This window comes from Athene noctua, chromosome 1 (assembly GCF_965140245.1).
Source record: "Athene noctua chromosome 1, bAthNoc1.hap1.1, whole genome shotgun sequence".
Taxonomy (NCBI): Eukaryota; Metazoa; Chordata; class Aves; order Strigiformes; family Strigidae; genus Athene; species Athene noctua.
Window position 1 is genome coordinate 115,375,441 of NC_134037.1, and position 16,196 is coordinate 115,391,636.

General features: G+C 41.7%; 1 protein-coding gene across 4 annotated transcripts in view; it reads right to left on the reverse strand.

Annotated features, from left to right (window-relative positions):
- The window catches only part of ANAPC1 (anaphase promoting complex subunit 1), a 33,706-nt gene extending 18,335 nt beyond the window's left edge, over positions 1 to 15,371 (reverse strand). For 2 of the 4 annotated variants that reach the window (XM_074913911.1, XM_074913077.1), the window contains exons 1-23: positions 15,001 to 15,371; positions 14,688 to 14,849; positions 14,461 to 14,512; positions 14,169 to 14,272; positions 13,699 to 13,781; positions 12,505 to 12,578; positions 12,075 to 12,223; positions 11,373 to 11,593; positions 10,561 to 10,770; positions 9,843 to 9,938; positions 9,313 to 9,403; positions 9,125 to 9,190; positions 8,079 to 8,216; positions 7,609 to 7,749; positions 7,170 to 7,230; positions 6,445 to 6,632; positions 5,512 to 5,586; positions 4,256 to 4,521; positions 3,171 to 3,262; positions 2,086 to 2,234; positions 395 to 473; positions 262 to 298; positions 88 to 158 (exon numbers count right to left, since the gene is read on the reverse strand). In XM_074913911.1, coding sequence (XP_074770012.1) covers positions 88 to 158; positions 262 to 298; positions 395 to 473; positions 2,086 to 2,234; positions 3,171 to 3,262; positions 4,256 to 4,521; positions 5,512 to 5,586; positions 6,445 to 6,632; positions 7,170 to 7,230; positions 7,609 to 7,749; positions 8,079 to 8,216; positions 9,125 to 9,190; positions 9,313 to 9,403; positions 9,843 to 9,938; positions 10,561 to 10,770; positions 11,373 to 11,593; positions 12,075 to 12,223; positions 12,505 to 12,578; positions 13,699 to 13,781; positions 14,169 to 14,272; positions 14,461 to 14,512; positions 14,688 to 14,849; positions 15,001 to 15,213 — 2,818 coding nt within the window. In that variant the 5' untranslated portion in view covers positions 15,214 to 15,371. Of the gene's footprint in view, positions 1 to 87; positions 159 to 261; positions 299 to 394; positions 474 to 2,085; positions 2,235 to 3,170; positions 3,263 to 4,255; positions 4,522 to 5,511; positions 5,587 to 6,444; positions 6,633 to 7,169; positions 7,231 to 7,608; positions 7,750 to 8,078; positions 8,217 to 9,124; positions 9,191 to 9,312; positions 9,404 to 9,842; positions 9,939 to 10,560; positions 10,771 to 11,372; positions 11,594 to 12,074; positions 12,224 to 12,504; positions 12,579 to 13,698; positions 13,782 to 14,168; positions 14,273 to 14,460; positions 14,513 to 14,687; positions 14,850 to 15,000 lie in introns of those variants that run through there. The other 2 variants (XM_074914782.1, XM_074915643.1) reach the window with 2 other exon arrangements.
- Between the last annotated feature and the right edge of the window lie 825 nt (positions 15,372 to 16,196).

Consider the following 16,196-nt stretch of genomic DNA (forward strand, 5'->3'; position numbering starts at 1 on the left):
TATCTCATCTTATGCAAGCACAAGACTATTACTTATGACTGTTGCATAAAAGTGCATAAAATGCACAATGATAAAAGCTGCTCTTACCAACGTTAGTCATCCAAATAACTAACTTTTCAGCCAGGCTGGAAACAGATGTGCTGTGTCTGAAACTGCATCTGTAAAATAAAGGGGAATAAAGGAGAAGCCAATAAAAGCTAGTCCAAGAGTCAGCAAAAATTCAAACACTCAAAAGTTTAAAATAATAAAAAACTACCATACCGATTGTCATCCTGTTCTATTTGCGGTTTTTGTTGTCCTAGGAAAGACAAGGTCACATTACTTCCACATTCTCCAAACAAAAAGACAGAACTAGACACTAGGACATACTATGATGGCATCAAAGCATCATTACCTGATGTAATCTTGTACAAATAATGGGAGGCTTCATTAGATACAGCATTCTCATCACCAAGTATGTACAGAGCCACACTCTGGATAGGAAAAAAGACACCATAGCACAAAGTCATCTAGCGAGCAGCTATTGCTAATCTGCCTAGTCCAACTGGCAGAAGCTAACTTTAATCACTTAAAACAGTGGGACAGGTTTATTGTGAAAACCATGTTAGTAAAAGGAAACTGAAACAACTAAAGCAAGTAACAAACTCTTATGCTTTAGATTTCTATCTTGGAGTTTGGAAAAAATACATCCTGAAGCAATTAACTGAATTTGCCCTAATAACTGTTTCAAAGGTAAAGAGATCTAAACAGGAAAACACGTTCCTAGTCATACTTCCCACGTTTCTCTCATTTCATTTATTTTCTCTTGCAAAACACACACATCATCTACAGACATAATTTTTCACTCAGTTTCCTCCACATCTTGATTATTGGCTACTTTGTGAAGACTCTGACTGAAGAGCTGTTCTTAATTCAAAGCATGGTCCACTCTCAGCCAGCAAAAGTCAGCGTTCTGTCAGGCTATTTACTTTTGGATACTGCCAGAGAAGATGGCATGCCCAAAGCAAAAGTCACAGGTAGAAATCTTTTGTGGTTTTCATCAAGATCTTCCAATAAGATACACTGCTGACATGTCAGTTTTGACCTCTGCATAGGCAAGTCACACAGACAGAGTTGGATGGATAGACACGCGTGATCATCCAAGGGAAAGGCTACAGTTCTTCAGAGTTTGAATGCAGAGGCAAATTTTAAGTGAAAGCATCAGCACTTCAAACAGTGTCAGTGCTGCTGCTTCAACCTTCCACACTGAAGCAGAGAACAGGCTGACTCCTAGCAGCTCCTATCAGAGACTCTGCAACTTATCTTGGACACTTGGATCAGATCAGAGTCTCTCCTCTCTGGTTTGCTCTTCAACCACCTCAAGCTCAACACCTCTGCCTTGAATCCTGTATTGGCAGGTTTTCTCCATGAATGCTTTGTGAATAGGTGAGCAAGGCTGACCAGAAGATAACATCAGCACTTATAACTACTCACGTGACTAAATATTTATGCTGATACATGCCCAAGAAGAAAGCCAGGAAATTCTCACTCACAAAATACAGTTAACTTCGAGTTACGTTATTACTTTGCACATGCCACTACTGCAAACCACAAAAAACCCCATACGCAGTGAAGCATAGGCTACTCACTCTGCACTCACTAGCTCTCCTTCCAACCTCAAATACCTCCTCCCACCTGCTAAAACCCATCCACACCCTTCAGTAATATTGAAACAGTAGAAAAGAAGAGAGGACTTACAGGGATTTCTCTCTGCTAGATACATATTATTCTTCCTGTGGAGAGGCTGACACTGCACAGGGATACTCATGAAAATTTCATGCAGACAGATAATGTCTACTTAGTATGGAGCAGCAACACCTGCAGGTGCTTGTCTCCAAACAGTACAGCTACAGCAGTTATTTATCACAGGCTCAATACCCCTACAGTATGGCCCCACTGCTCCACACAGTATGACTAAACCCTCTGTTATTTGACTTCCCACTGGGGACACTTCACTTGCAGGAAATTAAGCAGCTGGGGCAAATCCTGGCCACAGTGCTGCTATGCTGACACAATAAAGCATATCTTTTGTACCAAAGTACATACCAGTACTACCAGTTTGCTCCTTTCACAGATTCTTGATAAGTAAGGATAAGGCTGCACTGCTTCTCCCTTCAGACAGGAACTCAGCCACTGGAAGATACTTGGAGGCTCAGCAGAAAAAAATGTGGGATGGTGCATGAAACCTGTTTGGACTTAATCACATTAACAACAATGACACTGAGTTCATGGCAAATGCACAATAATTCTCCACGAATCCCAAAGCAAGCCCTACAGTACTTCTTTTAGCAACAAAAATATAGTATTTCCCCAAAACATTACAGATCACATCTCCCTCCTGTTAGATGGAAGTTTATAGTTAGACAGTAACGAAAACTTGAGACACCTGTCTTTCAAGAACAAAAGTTATCTCAGCCCACAGTGAAAACAAATAAATAGAGAGTAATTCTCAAAAACCCCACTGTAATTCAGTAAGTCTTGTAATTCAACAACATTAAATTGCATAAGTGAGAGGACAAGCTAACTATAAGCTCTTTGCCTTCCCTGTCCACAAATACGAGTAGCAAAGCTTGAGCAATGCTATGAGATTTTTTTTTGGTCAGGGGAAACAAGAGTTTTCTTACATGACTAGTAAATTTCAGCTCATAGGACACTAAATAAGCGTACAGACAATATAGGATCTTATTTTAACTTCAAGTTTTGTGGTTTTAGCTCTGATTTAGTTTTTATGACCTATAAACTGAGCGCCTGCCAGCCTAGCAATACTTTCCACAAGAGAGGCACATCTCACTGCCAGGCTTTTCCACAGTTGTCTGCTAAGATTTCTCAGCCAGCCTGAGCTGGGAGTTTGCCAACATGAAGCCATCATTCCCTCCCAAATCCTTGTTCTGTGGAGTGTCCCATGAGGCACTAGACTATAGGCACCAACTGACTATACTATGCTAATTTCACTCCAGCCTTCTTAGGAAGGCTATTGAAAACAAAGGAACAAGGCAGCCTCAGCACTAGGAGCAGTTTTGCAATTTGTCCTGACCAGCTTTAAAGGGAGCAGTTACCAAGGTGCTTAGTATTAGAGATAATTTGCACATCATTATCACCGAATATCCTGCTTTGTAAAGCCTTAAACTCACCTTGGTCAATGATGCAAGTCTGTCTGGAGGTTTTTACAAGAGCTGGATAGTCTCTGTAGTAATAATCTATGTAAGCTTCAAGTTTTAAGTCCCTAGAATGAGAGAGAGGTTAATCACATTAGAGGGAAAAAAAATCCACTCTACCTTCCTGCATTTCTATGACATTTTCTGTTGAGATTTGTTAATGTTTGTGTATGCACTAGATATAAGGAGGGAAGTTCTGACTCCCATAACTAAGACTGCTCATGTGCAACTGCCCATTCCTTAGGCAGTGAATCTGTATGTTTAAAATTTCCCTCAGTGATTTCTCTTCAACTGTCATTCTGTTTTGTCCCACATCTCCACCACCACCTAAGGTGTGACTACTGTCACTACAGTTTACTCCAAATTCCAACTGTTAAAGCCAGAGAAACTGCTGGATACCTGCAAGACATGAATGCATTTAACAGCTGCCTGCCTCAAAAGACACACAGTCTTGAAATAAAAGACTTGCTTCTCATTGGCAGGACAGAATAGAGGACAGGTCAACCTTTTCAGCACTAGGGACTGGATGCCACTTCTGGGAACCCTTTAGCCAGCCAGCTATAGTAGGTGCTACTGGGGAAGAATCTATAGCCATAGAAAAAAATTGGTTGAAATGGCAAATAAAGCTCAGGGAAATGTTACTGGGCCTTTTACTTAAACACATGCCTGTATCTATCTATCTGTATGCATGCAATGCACTTGAAGGTGGTTGTGGAAGACATGAAGGTGCAGTCACTAGCTGCAGTGAAGATGCCACACAAAAAAGAACCTATGACAGATCTCATGAGCTGAGCTGTGACAATACAGTAGAAAAAATCCGAGCTGTGGCATCTAAAAATTTGTTAATCACACCAATGTTGAGGAGTGGCCAGAACCATATAAGAAATGTGCTACAGCAAAGATTTTTAAGCACAATAAGGTTTTAAACATTCCTTCATTTTCTTCAAATACAGGAAAAGTCTGCTCCACTCTTGGAAATCCACAAATTCCCTATAAAAATACACACCCATCATCAAGAGACACTGCACGATATATATCTGCAATTTGTCAGTTGGGCATACCTGGCCAGCTGAACCAGAAGAACAACAAGTGAACGAATTCCCTCTCCCATTAGACTGTTCAATTTGAGCTCCTCATAGATGAGATGAAGAACAAAGAAAATAGCAGGAATATGGGGGAAAAGGAGGGTTGAGGAATCCAAACTAAGGCTCTGTGAAAAGTCATCCTTTGGAGCCAAAACTTCCAGAGGGTCCAGTCGCAAAGCTTTGGCAACAGGATGAGACTCAAAATTCTTATGGTAATCAGAGTTCAAGAGATACTCCCAGTCCTAGACCAAAAAAACAGGACAGAGAGACTGAGGTTCCACAATGAACATCATCTTCCAGCAAGATAACTCCAAAGCACTGTTCCAGAAGAGGTTCTTTCCTTATAAACCAATACAAATGTGATTGTTGTATGGTAAACGTGCTGCACAAATGCTGCAAGCCAGAGAGATTCAACTGTTAAGTTTCTTTCCCCTCACCCCCCAGTGTGCATAAAAGAATCAAAGCCTTATATTTAAAAGAACAAGACAAAAGAAAGCTGAGAGTACCTTCCTTGTATCAACGTTCTGTGCATGAGACCTCACTGAGTATTTATGCAATTCACCTAGTGCTCCCAGTCTTCTTTGTACCTCCCCTATCACAGCACATCAGGCATTAGATCCTGACTTCTGTTCCACGTAGACTGTAGTCCATAACCCCGTGAGCCGTCAACCCACAAAAAGCTAATAGCACAACTGGACCACCTCATCTTGTAAGCCTCCTATGGCAAGATGACAGTAAGCCTCATCCACTTTACTGTTTGACCATATGAAAGCTTCCTATTCCTGCCTAGACAAACCCCAATGAATCAATCTTAAACACTCCACTAAATCTTGTGAATATCAGTGCATTCACTGAAGTATATAATTTGATGTTCCTAACTTGCTAAAGGTGCTGAGTAGCCATGGGAGTAAGACAACTTCATTTTAAAGGGGTGAAGCATGTAGGAGAGACTTCACATTGTCAGGAGTCTATCCGGGACTGCTTTGTGATCCATATTTAATTCCGTCCAACCTACTTCTCTGGAAGTGAGAACCCTGACAAATAAGGTCACATGATGCAGCCACTGCACAGAACAAAATAACTTTTCTTTGCCCAAAGGCTTGTAATCTCAGATGAGTTCAGATGAAATGCCATACTCTAAGGGTATTTCCTGTGGTTTGCCTTTAAAAAAACCAAATTAACCAGCCAACCTCTCCAAAGGCTCTTATTTGTAAAAGAGAACGATTTCTTACTTCATCTGACCCTGTTTCTGATGGTCTAGCCTTCTTTGGAGCAATAACTGGTGAAAGTGATCCTTCCAAATCAAGCTGAAAAGAAAAAAAAAAATCAAATCAAAAGATCACTATTGAAATTTTAAAGGTTGCACAAGTGAATCAACACCTATAACAACATCTTAATTAAAACTAAACTTTACATGACATTGCTTTGGGTACTTCTATATACTTTGCTTTCATATAAAACATATACTGCAATTCCATTTTCTTCTATACACAGCTAGGTAATGCAATACATGACTAGCATGAAATTCATGGTGTATGAATTTCAGTTTGACTGCCTAACATCTGGTATTTACAAGGACAGAGGAAATACTGTGGCTGAGCTAATGGTAGTAATGTAGATATACTGTAATTCCTTTCACTTCAGTTGTACACATATCCTTTCTCCACTCCCCCGCCCCCCAAGAGTACTGCAAGCATATTTGCTAACAGGAAACTCACTTTCAGAAAAATCCAAATACATTCAGTAAAACAGCTGAAATAAAACTTTAAACATTGTAATTAAAAAACTACACTGAAAATCCTCTTTAGGAAAGAAAATTCTGAGTTGTGATTTGTTTCTAGCAAAAATAGGCTTAATATGGATTAGGTGATTCAAATCTTTAATGCACCAGTGTTAGTCATGAAATAAAAATAAATTATGAAGATTTTATTTCATTTGACCAATACAGTTGTGGTAAGTACCTTAAGAATATATTTCACGATAAACACAGACTAAGACGTAGGCCCAAAATTTAGCAATACTGAATTGATTCAATGGCATCTTGTAATTTAAGACAAAACACAATCCATTTCTGACAAAATTCGATGTGTCTCTAACCATTTGGAATCTTGAAAATTATCAGTAGCATTAACATAAGCTAGGAAAACAAACATGAGCTTGCTTACGTTACGTGTCCAGGACAGTCTCTCTGTGTTGTAACCCATCATATTCATGAGACATGTCACAAATAAATTCCATTCTGAGTGATAGCTTGGTCCTCCTGGAGCATTATAAGCATTGTACCACTTGACAAGCATCTGTACAGCTATCTCCTTCGGCAGGATAGCTTTGACCCCTTGAAGACATCTTTTCACTGTCAGGAAAGAAAAAAAAAATTTTAAATCAGGTGTCTTATACTTTACCTCCTGGTACTTCTTCCAATCAGTGCTATAGATCTCTCCAGGTTCTCTTATTGGACCTCTTTTTAACTCTCCACAAACTCTTTCAATAAAAGCTACACCACACAACCTCCAACAGCTGTTCCTTCAGTTTAGGTTGAGCACAGCCCCTTTAATTCACCACACAAAAAGGAAAAAAAAAAGTTCCTTTTTGCTCATTACCGAAACCAAATTTTGTCTGAACTGGCATCTCAGCCATTCCTCAAACAATAATATACACAACAGTAGAGAGCAAAGCAACCTAAAGAACAAAGAAAGTTTTAAGAGTGCAACAGATGAAAGTGTGAAAGCAACAGAGCACATCTAAATAAATGGTAGCAGCTCTAGAAGGTAAGTTCACAAAGCTTGAAATACATGGTACATATTACAGCCTAAGCTACACATAAACTACTTCAAAAATGAACCCTCAAAAATTATGAAATACATTTCACATGATGGATTCTGAATTGTACCTAGTTCCGAAGTGGCAATTTCGGGAATAGCAACCCGAACCATTGTATTATTGCTGAGTTCCTGAAAAAATAAAAAAGGCGAGTCAAATTATGAAACGCATAAAGTAAAACCAGGATCCTTTTCTATCAATTCAGAACTCATCTATGTATTAAGGACACTCCTAATTCCTGGCTATTTGCTACACTAAATATCTGCAACCTCAGATGCTACCTCCATGAAACACTTCAAATAGATCTTGAGTGGAATCACTTGAGGGAATTCAATTCTGTGACTCCTAGAGTATTCTACAGAGAGAAAAATGTGGAGCCACCAATGCAGGTGTGATATTTTGCTGTTGATCAGGAGCTGCTAGCAATGTCTCACTACGCAGTAGACTGAAATGTTACCCTCACTTTGCTTTGCTAACAGTGTTGACTCAAATTACAGGATAATACCTACCAAAGTTATTCTGTTGTGGACAGGATCCCTCAGAGCATGTATGAAAGTCCCAAGCTGCTGAAAAGTACAGTCTTCAACATAAGTTGAGTCATGAAGTTTGGCAGAATCTCTTAGCTCAGGAACTGGTGACAAAAGCACACCCTGAAGAGTGGTAGAAATGATTGCTTAGAATTGTTGAAATGAGAGGATCTGAGCAAAGGACAGCTAAAACTGCTATTTTTAATGTATCAATAAGTATTTTGAAAACTACTAGAAATTTCCAGTCTCTGCCTCAGAAGTTTTACAGAAATCATAAATAAAGAGGGCAACACTATATAGGTCTTCTTTAAGCATGGTTTATTCAGGGGATTTACAGAAGAAAAATAAAAGATTTAGCCCCAAAAGATGTCTTGAAAGTTAGAAAACTCAACCAGTCATTTGAAGCTGTTACAACTAAACGCTTTCGTAGGCAGGACTACCTTTCTTCTTACCTCTTCTAGGGGCCCCAGATGCTTATTCAAAGGCTTGGATGGAGTGCTGACACTATCCAAGGGAGTGCTTGGCCGAGGCATTTGGTTGGACATTGTCAGGGATGGAGCAGGCAGCCCAGGAATGAAAACCTTCCCCACCTTTTTGTGAACAATATATAAGAAAACAAACAGTTGGTTTTCATGCCTGTGCTTCCACGTGCTTGCTTACATACACAGACATTATCAAATTTTAACATCTTAAAAAGTTTTAAGAAAAGTGGGTAAGTACTTAAACTAAAGTCTCTGAAGATTAAAGATTACTTCATGTAATTATTTTCTTCAGATAACACACTGAAAAAACTACCATATATGGTCAGTATTGTACCTTATTGCTACAAGCCCATTCCCACTAAAAGTTCTAGCAGGGATTCAACTGAGAAAGCTCTACTTGCAGAGTGTACTTTTTTCATATACATACATACGTGTGTGTATATATATGCACCCACGCCCACAAACCAGTGTACACACAGAGACACATACAAATTGCAGTGTCCAACATTTCTCCATACAGAGAGAGAGAGACTGCACAGTACACCTCTACAGAATTTAAGAAAAAGTTTTAATTATTTTGGATGAATCATGTCCATCCTAATAACAGCCTTTTGTAAAGCAAAATAATTTGACATCTAAAATTATCTGGCAGGCTACAGAGAAGTTTGCAAGGTTTTTGTTCAGGAACAATTCTTATTTTCCATATTCTTGAAGTTTTCTTTCCTTTAAAATGTTTTAGTACTTTAGTATTTTACTATCACTGAACATAAACTCGAGAGATTATTTAGTTGTACCACAAGGTGCCACTGATTCTTCAGAACAACCTTTCCAGCACCGCACACAATCTACACTTGGTGTGTGAGCACAGCAACCTTCTCAAGCAAGTTCCAAGCAAGCAGCAGTCTACAGTAGCTTAAAATGATACCTTGTAAGGTATGATGCACACAGGTTCCCTCTGTACAGCCCAGCTTGTAAACAAAGATTCAGACATTTGAGATAGGAAAACTGTTACTTACCCGAACCACTCCAGAGTAAAGCACTAGATTTCCACTGCCTTCCAGAACCAGCAGTGTATCAATGCCCTGCAAGAATCAAGCAGAATATTCAGCTTCTTATATTTAAGTAAAGAGACAACAGTTGCACAACACAAGTGACAAAGCAGGATACTCCACAATTAACAATCCATACAAATGGAGGTACGTACCTCCACTGGAGCTGCGTCCTTTGCTTGAATATTCGTAACAGCACCAAAGATCAGCTGTGACTTATCATTGCTCTCTTGAAATTTTACACACCTAGAGATTTGAGAAACAACAGGAAACATAAAAGGACTGTCCTATCTGTTGTTACAGAAAGAAGATAAAACCATGTGGCATGGTGCAGTTGCTTTTGTTGTGGTATACCTGGTTCCTTCCTTTGCTTGTTTTGCCCTGCTAGTCAACTTATTTTTACTCTGCTAGTCTAATTAAAACCCCCAATAAACTTCTAAAGGGTAAAGATGAGGATAAGAATACCATTCAAATTACAGTGAATGTTCTCTCACAACTTCAGTTTTATTTAAATAGCCCAAACCATCTATGCCATCACAGTTAAAACATGTCATATGAGAGCCAGTGATGCAGCACATGTTGTCATAACATTTCACTAGCTGGAGGAATATGTTAAAACCAGTATGTAGCTGGTAATTTCTGGAGTACTCCTCTTTATTCCCCTGTACAAGACAGGTATGCTCACCGCAGCTGAAGCTGGGATTCCACTAAAAAGCACAAGAACTTCTGCTCACAAAGGTCAGTGGTAATAAACACTTTTGATGCTTGGGAATTCTTCTCTCTGTAAAAGAGACACAATGATCAGCACACTGTTTGGTCTACTATAAAAATTTTAATGAAGGAAAAACACAGTATCTACACACTGTAGGGTCACATTAGCAGTGCACCAAGTTGCCAGAATGCACCAGTCTCAGTTTCAGTCACTACTCTTGAAATTGATTTTCTAGCACTCCAATCTCCACATTCCCCACTTTTCCGCATGCAGAGCAAATGCTATTTGGCTTTTTTCTCTTGTTCAATCTTGGGTTTTATGCTGCTTTTTGCCCTTTTGATGGTAACACAGAAAGATACTCCCCCTAAAAGATCAAAAAAACCCCAAAGCAATGATCAGATTAGAACCTACTTTGCTTTACAGATCTCATTAAACCCTTCCCCAGCTCAGAAGGCTATAGATAACACAGTGGGTAAAACTGCTCCAAGTGACCAACTTCCTTTTAAAGAGAACTGCACACTTGGTGAGCATCATTTTTCAAAAAAATTAGTAAGCGCAGGTCCACACATCTATTTTAAGGCAGCACCATTTACAGAAAGCACACACTAAAATAAGCTGTCATTTTATTTTCCCCCACCCCCAATGGAAATTCAGAACTTCTCACATCCCAAGCATCTAACAAGCATCTAACCTCATGTTTGTGACTGTTTCTGTCCACAGATGATCTATGCACAGCTCCGGAACAATTGGTTCAGTTTCTGGCATGAGGAAGGAATCACTGGAAGTGCTGTTTGGTGAATGGGTAATACTTTGCCTCTTTGGTGACTGAGTATTACTGGAAAAGTTGAACCTCTGCACTCCTGAGAAAGAATGCACTCCCAGGGCAGGAGAATGAGAGCGGCTACAAGCAAAGATATAAGACACTACTTAAAAGTGGATTTTCAAAATCAGGTACAGAATCCCAGGTTACTCTTACACTGGTAGAGACTTTAAAAACAAACCAAAACCACCCTAAACCAGTAGCTAGTTCAGTATTAGTTTCCTTTAGTAATACACCCCAGAACAGGAAAACAATTCTAATTTCTTAGAGAAAAGTCTTCTCTGTCAGAATCCAATAGGTGACATTTCAAAAGTAAAAAACCCAAAATTTTGTTGCATGGTCCATTCCATCAAAAGCGTCTTCCAAGCCATTCCCTCTAAACATGGCTTTCTTTAGAAAAGCTAACTGAAAACACTCATGGGACTCAAAAGACCTGCAGACAGTCCCCAACTCCACTACAGACTGGCAGAACAACTTCTTTGGCTCTCACACACCAGTTATCATCCTGCACAGGGATATTAGCACACCAAATGTCACTTCAGATGCTGTAACAGAAGAGGCACCTGCACTTTACACGGACAGCTTCATAACATTACAGACAGACAGCATTTCCAGATATTCATCTTATTCTATAGCTTGTATTCTTTGGTATTGTCTGTCCAGGCATCACATTCAGCATTCACCTCAAAGCAGCCATATTGGAGATAGACGGTGAGCGGGACTGCATGCTGGGAGATGACACTGATCTGCTCTGGCTGTGGATAGATGAGTAGTTCTGGAAAGGGGAACCCACAGGTGAGTCTCCTTTTGAGAGGCTTCTGAGATGAGCGGTCAAAGAGCTGCTAGTGGCCACATGCTGTGGTGTGCCCATTTGCTCTGAGAACTTCAGCACCGTGTTCTGCTCCTGAGAGAGAAAACAGATCTGTCTACGCACAAACAGCACACTGGCAATAACAGCCAGGAAGAGGCTTTCATCAGTTAGGTGTGAGCTAGGTAGGTGCTCAGCCTAAGAAGTTATTCCTACCAACCATGTTCTCTCACTCCCAGTCACAGAAACTACTCCTATGTTTTTTGGGGCAGTAAGTTGTTTGCCACTTCTTACAGAAGACAACAGTTCAAAGCAGAGTCCAAACCTTCTGGTACAATGCAAGGAATACCATAATAAGCACAGTACACTTCATGACCATCGCCATCATGTAATCTCCCTGACTGTGGTACAGGCAAATACATGAAGGAAACTATTTAAAAAAAACCCCAACCTATCTTACTCTCTTATAAATAAAAAAATCATAAATACCAGGCATCTAACACACACATCCATAAGGGCACATTAACACGCACTAAGGTTTTTTTAGAATTATATTTAGTCAACAATAAATTTGTACCTCTGGCTTTACTCTCCGAAGAGCCCAAACAGTATGTAAACTCTGCACAGTATCATAGGTCATCACAATGGAAGGTTCAGCATTGAGAAACACGATCCTCATGGTGTAATCAGCAACATACTGCACTCTAGCAGAGCCAAACATGCCTGCTAAATAAGCAGTTAACTCTGGTTAAGGCAAAAGGATAATTTCTACAGCAGTGTTATCAGTTACAGCGTTAGCATTTTTCATACCCTCTTTCTTCCACAATCTGGGTTTCTTTCCTGAACAGTTTCCCTGTTCACTAAGCAGCTAAAACACCCCACTTCCAAATTCTTGAAAGAGTGATTATTTGCACATTTTTTAATGCAGAAAACGCCCAAGTAACATATTAAGTGTTCAATGTCATACTGATGGACTCCAAGTGATACATCTAAAGATGTAAACTTACCTCCAGACTTACAGACAAGAGGTGTTATCTCATCTAATGGGTGTAGCATACTGAACATAGTAGGCAAAGGTTCTCTAGAAAGAAACCAAACAAAGCACATTCAAAAATCAAATGCTAACAAGCATAATTGTTCTCTTCTCACAGCTAGTACGTGTGCTGCAATCTTTAAACAGCTCCTCAGACCTTAACAAATCAGAGCCTGAAAACTAACAGTAGAGACACATATTCCTTTCACAGAAGCTTGTTAAATTAACTGAGTAGTCAGACAAAGGCTGGTGTATCAAACAGGATACAAGGTCTTGTTCTACATCTCAGAGCACTTGAGAATGACCCCACCTGGTGGCCAGATGACAGACTTTGGCTGGCTCACGCGAACAGAGCCGACACCAGCCGAGTTTGGAGGAGTAGAAAGGGACCCTTAACCCAGACTCAGTTTAAGAGTTTAGGTTCCACAGCTCCCAGGTCTCAGACAAGCAGGCAGCTGTCAGGTCACTGGTATCCATCACAGAGCAGCAATCAAGCCATCCATCTGTGGTGGCAGTAGCAAAAGGAAGAATTTTCACAAAATGCCACCCTGAGTAGGGTCGATGATGAATTTTGCAATGTACCCTCTTGAACATTTTTATGACCTCTATTTCTAATCCCAGCTCTTCTGAGGACTAGAGAATCACGAGTGCCTGGAATGGACACCTAGAGCTCAAGAGAAAGCAAGTGGCTGTATTAAAGCTGATCCTCAAGACACCATCCAACTCCTTGCTCTGCTTCTCAGCTATATGCCCAGCCACAGAGCACAGGGTCTACAATCCTCACCAAATACGTAACAGGATGCGCCATAGATTTAAAGCATCCTGCAGCTGAGAGAAAGTGCCTCAATGACAATCCTTCAGTGAATCTCTACTATCACAGCCTAGAACCAATCCCCAGGACAAACCTCAATGAAATCAGGCCAGTAACACCATTATCGTGCCTCCCATACCCTATTCCCAGGATCACTGCACCCAATTAGTTCTTAAGACAATATCAGAGGAATATCACAAATTGTCAGATTCAGCCCCTTCCTGCTATTTCCTGATGTTTCACCTGTCCCTGCCACAAACACACAGATCCTTTCATTACTGCTCTTCAACTCTTGCACTCTTGTATTAGATGAGCAAACAGTCTATAATGAAACAGTCAAAGCCATTCATTACATACCTAGGTGGACTTGGAGGTACTTCATGTGAAGAATTGCTGCGCTCAAATAACAAACCATATTTTGTTGGCCAGACATTTGCTACCTATAGAAAAATTACAAATAGATTTATGACCAAAAAATTAAATATATCAAGTACTTACTATATTAATTATGTTTCACATTTGAGTATCTTGTTACAGCAAAATAAAATGTTTGGGCCTTTTCTTGAGAGAAATCAGAGCAGGTTCTCAGACTGAGCAGCAGACATACCCGTACTTGCACACATCAGACAAGTGGCTGCCACTGCTTCCAGAAGTATTTGGTGCCCTGATCACACATCTGCACTGTCATTGGCTTTGTCCCTTTCACCCCCAGAGCAAAGAACTCAGGCATCCACCACCAGTAGTGCTTTACACACACCTCCCCACCTCAACACAGCATGCAAACAAGAAACAACTCCATCTGTGGATAGAAGAAGGACAGCACTTACCTGAAAAGGTAAAGCAGCAATGTAATCCTTTCCCTCTATGCTATGCACATTTATACAGGAATTCTGCAATATGCAGATACACTTCTCTACTATTTCATCACTGCCTGAAACCAGGGGGGAAAAAAAGCAAAAAAATACACAGTGAAGTTTCTCTCTTTCCTTAAACATCCTCTATGCACAAAAGGTAAACTTGAGGGAGGATGGCTGTCTTAACATAGCAAGTCTTGAGAGGCTTGCCAAGAGAGCTGAACTCAAGTAATTTGTTTGGCATTACAGTCAGCAGGAAACTTACCACCAGCTTTTTCAGATTTTTCCTGGGGTAACATGAAGTCACACCATAAAGCCTAAAACCAGATACAACACAATTACTTCTGAAGAACGACCTGATGCTACTACACAATCTTATCTTTCCATATTTCCCAAAATAACCCCACCTCAGAGCAACATCTGAAAACACTCAGTGAGTAGTTTTTAGCTAACGTGAATTCGTTCAGTCAGCACCTTTCCACACTTCCATACCTGCAGAACAGGGCTGTCGACAGTGAAAGCCTTATAAATGGTAGACGCTTGGTTTTTACTTCCTTTGCTCCAGATCACCATATTGCTGGCCACATACAGCTCTTCATCGTAGTCCACCTCTTCCCCAACATCACTGATGCCTTTCCTCAACTGCCAACTTTCCTAAAAACCAACAATTTTTAAGGAAAAGTTGCAAGATCTGCCGGTGCAATCACAACAGCTAGTCATCGCTCAGCGGTCACGGTTTGGCCCATTTATTTCGGAAACCAGAAAGCCAGGCCAGAGCCCCCCCAGCGCCCTCGCTGCCTCGTACCCGCTGCCGCTCGTGGATCGTCACCTCGCGGAGGGACCCCACCAGCCCGGCCGCCCCGTCGGAGGAGCAAAGCTCGGAGGCGGGCTGCAGCCGCCGCAGCTGGAGGCTGAGGGCGCTGGGGTGGCGCCGGCAGTGCTCGCGGCCCCGGGGGGCGAACTCCTGCAGGTCGCCGGCCGCAATCATCGTCGCCCTCTCGTCAGAGTGGTCCGACATGGGGGCCCGATATCCTCATTATTTCTGGGACGGACGGACGCACGCCCGCCGCGACCGGGCTCCGGCTCCCGCGCCGCCCGGGGGCCACGCGGCAAGCGGCAGCGCGGCTGAAGCAAGCGCGGACGCCGGCGACGGCTGCTCACACGGGCGCGGCCATCTTGTCGCTCCCGCCCTGCACCGCGGCGTCGCGCGGGGGACGGCGGGAAGGGGGGGTGGTGCGGGGCCGCGGCGCGGCGGGAGCCCCGGCGGAGGGCGGCGGTGGGGAGTTCTGCTCAAAACCGACTCTTCAGCGATCAGTGCGCTATTTAAAGCGGAATGTCTGGCCTGGGGACCAGGCCCTCGGCAGCTCCATGACCCTCAGCAGAGTACTTACGTACTGCTGGCACTCCAGCCCTCTGCATGGCCGTCCATCCCCACCTGCCATGGCAGCTTTCCTCATGAACTCGGACTTACCTCACCTCTCGTGAACCGAATTGTATGTAATTCTGTGTCTTCTCCTCTCAGTGTGGCTCAGAAACAGCCAAAGGACTGTCCTCCAAATCCGAGCCCTGCAACAAAATCCCCCTTTACAGCCAGACCTGTATTTCTACAGTTAAAATATTGTAACATTCACAGCATCTTTTTGCTTTAAGGCGTAAAAGTTTACACAGCATGGAACTCATTTACCTGTACAGTTGGAGCAGTATGTATGAGCAGTTACTTTCTAAAGGCAGGCACGGTGCTTAGAAAACAATATATGTTAGACCATTTCATAGGACTGGCAGGGCCCTGTGGATGCCTGTCACTCTGCAGTTGTCAACAGGTGTGTGTTATACAACTCTCCACAAAACTTCACATGTTCATGTGATATGGATTAGCTTAACTCTAAAGTCTGGATTACAGTGACTTAGACCAGCTAAAAACCCAGCTCCTGACACACCAGTGGTCAGAACCTGAGGTTGCTGTGCTGTCTTGAGGTGTATCATCCTCCTTCACCCCTGAAT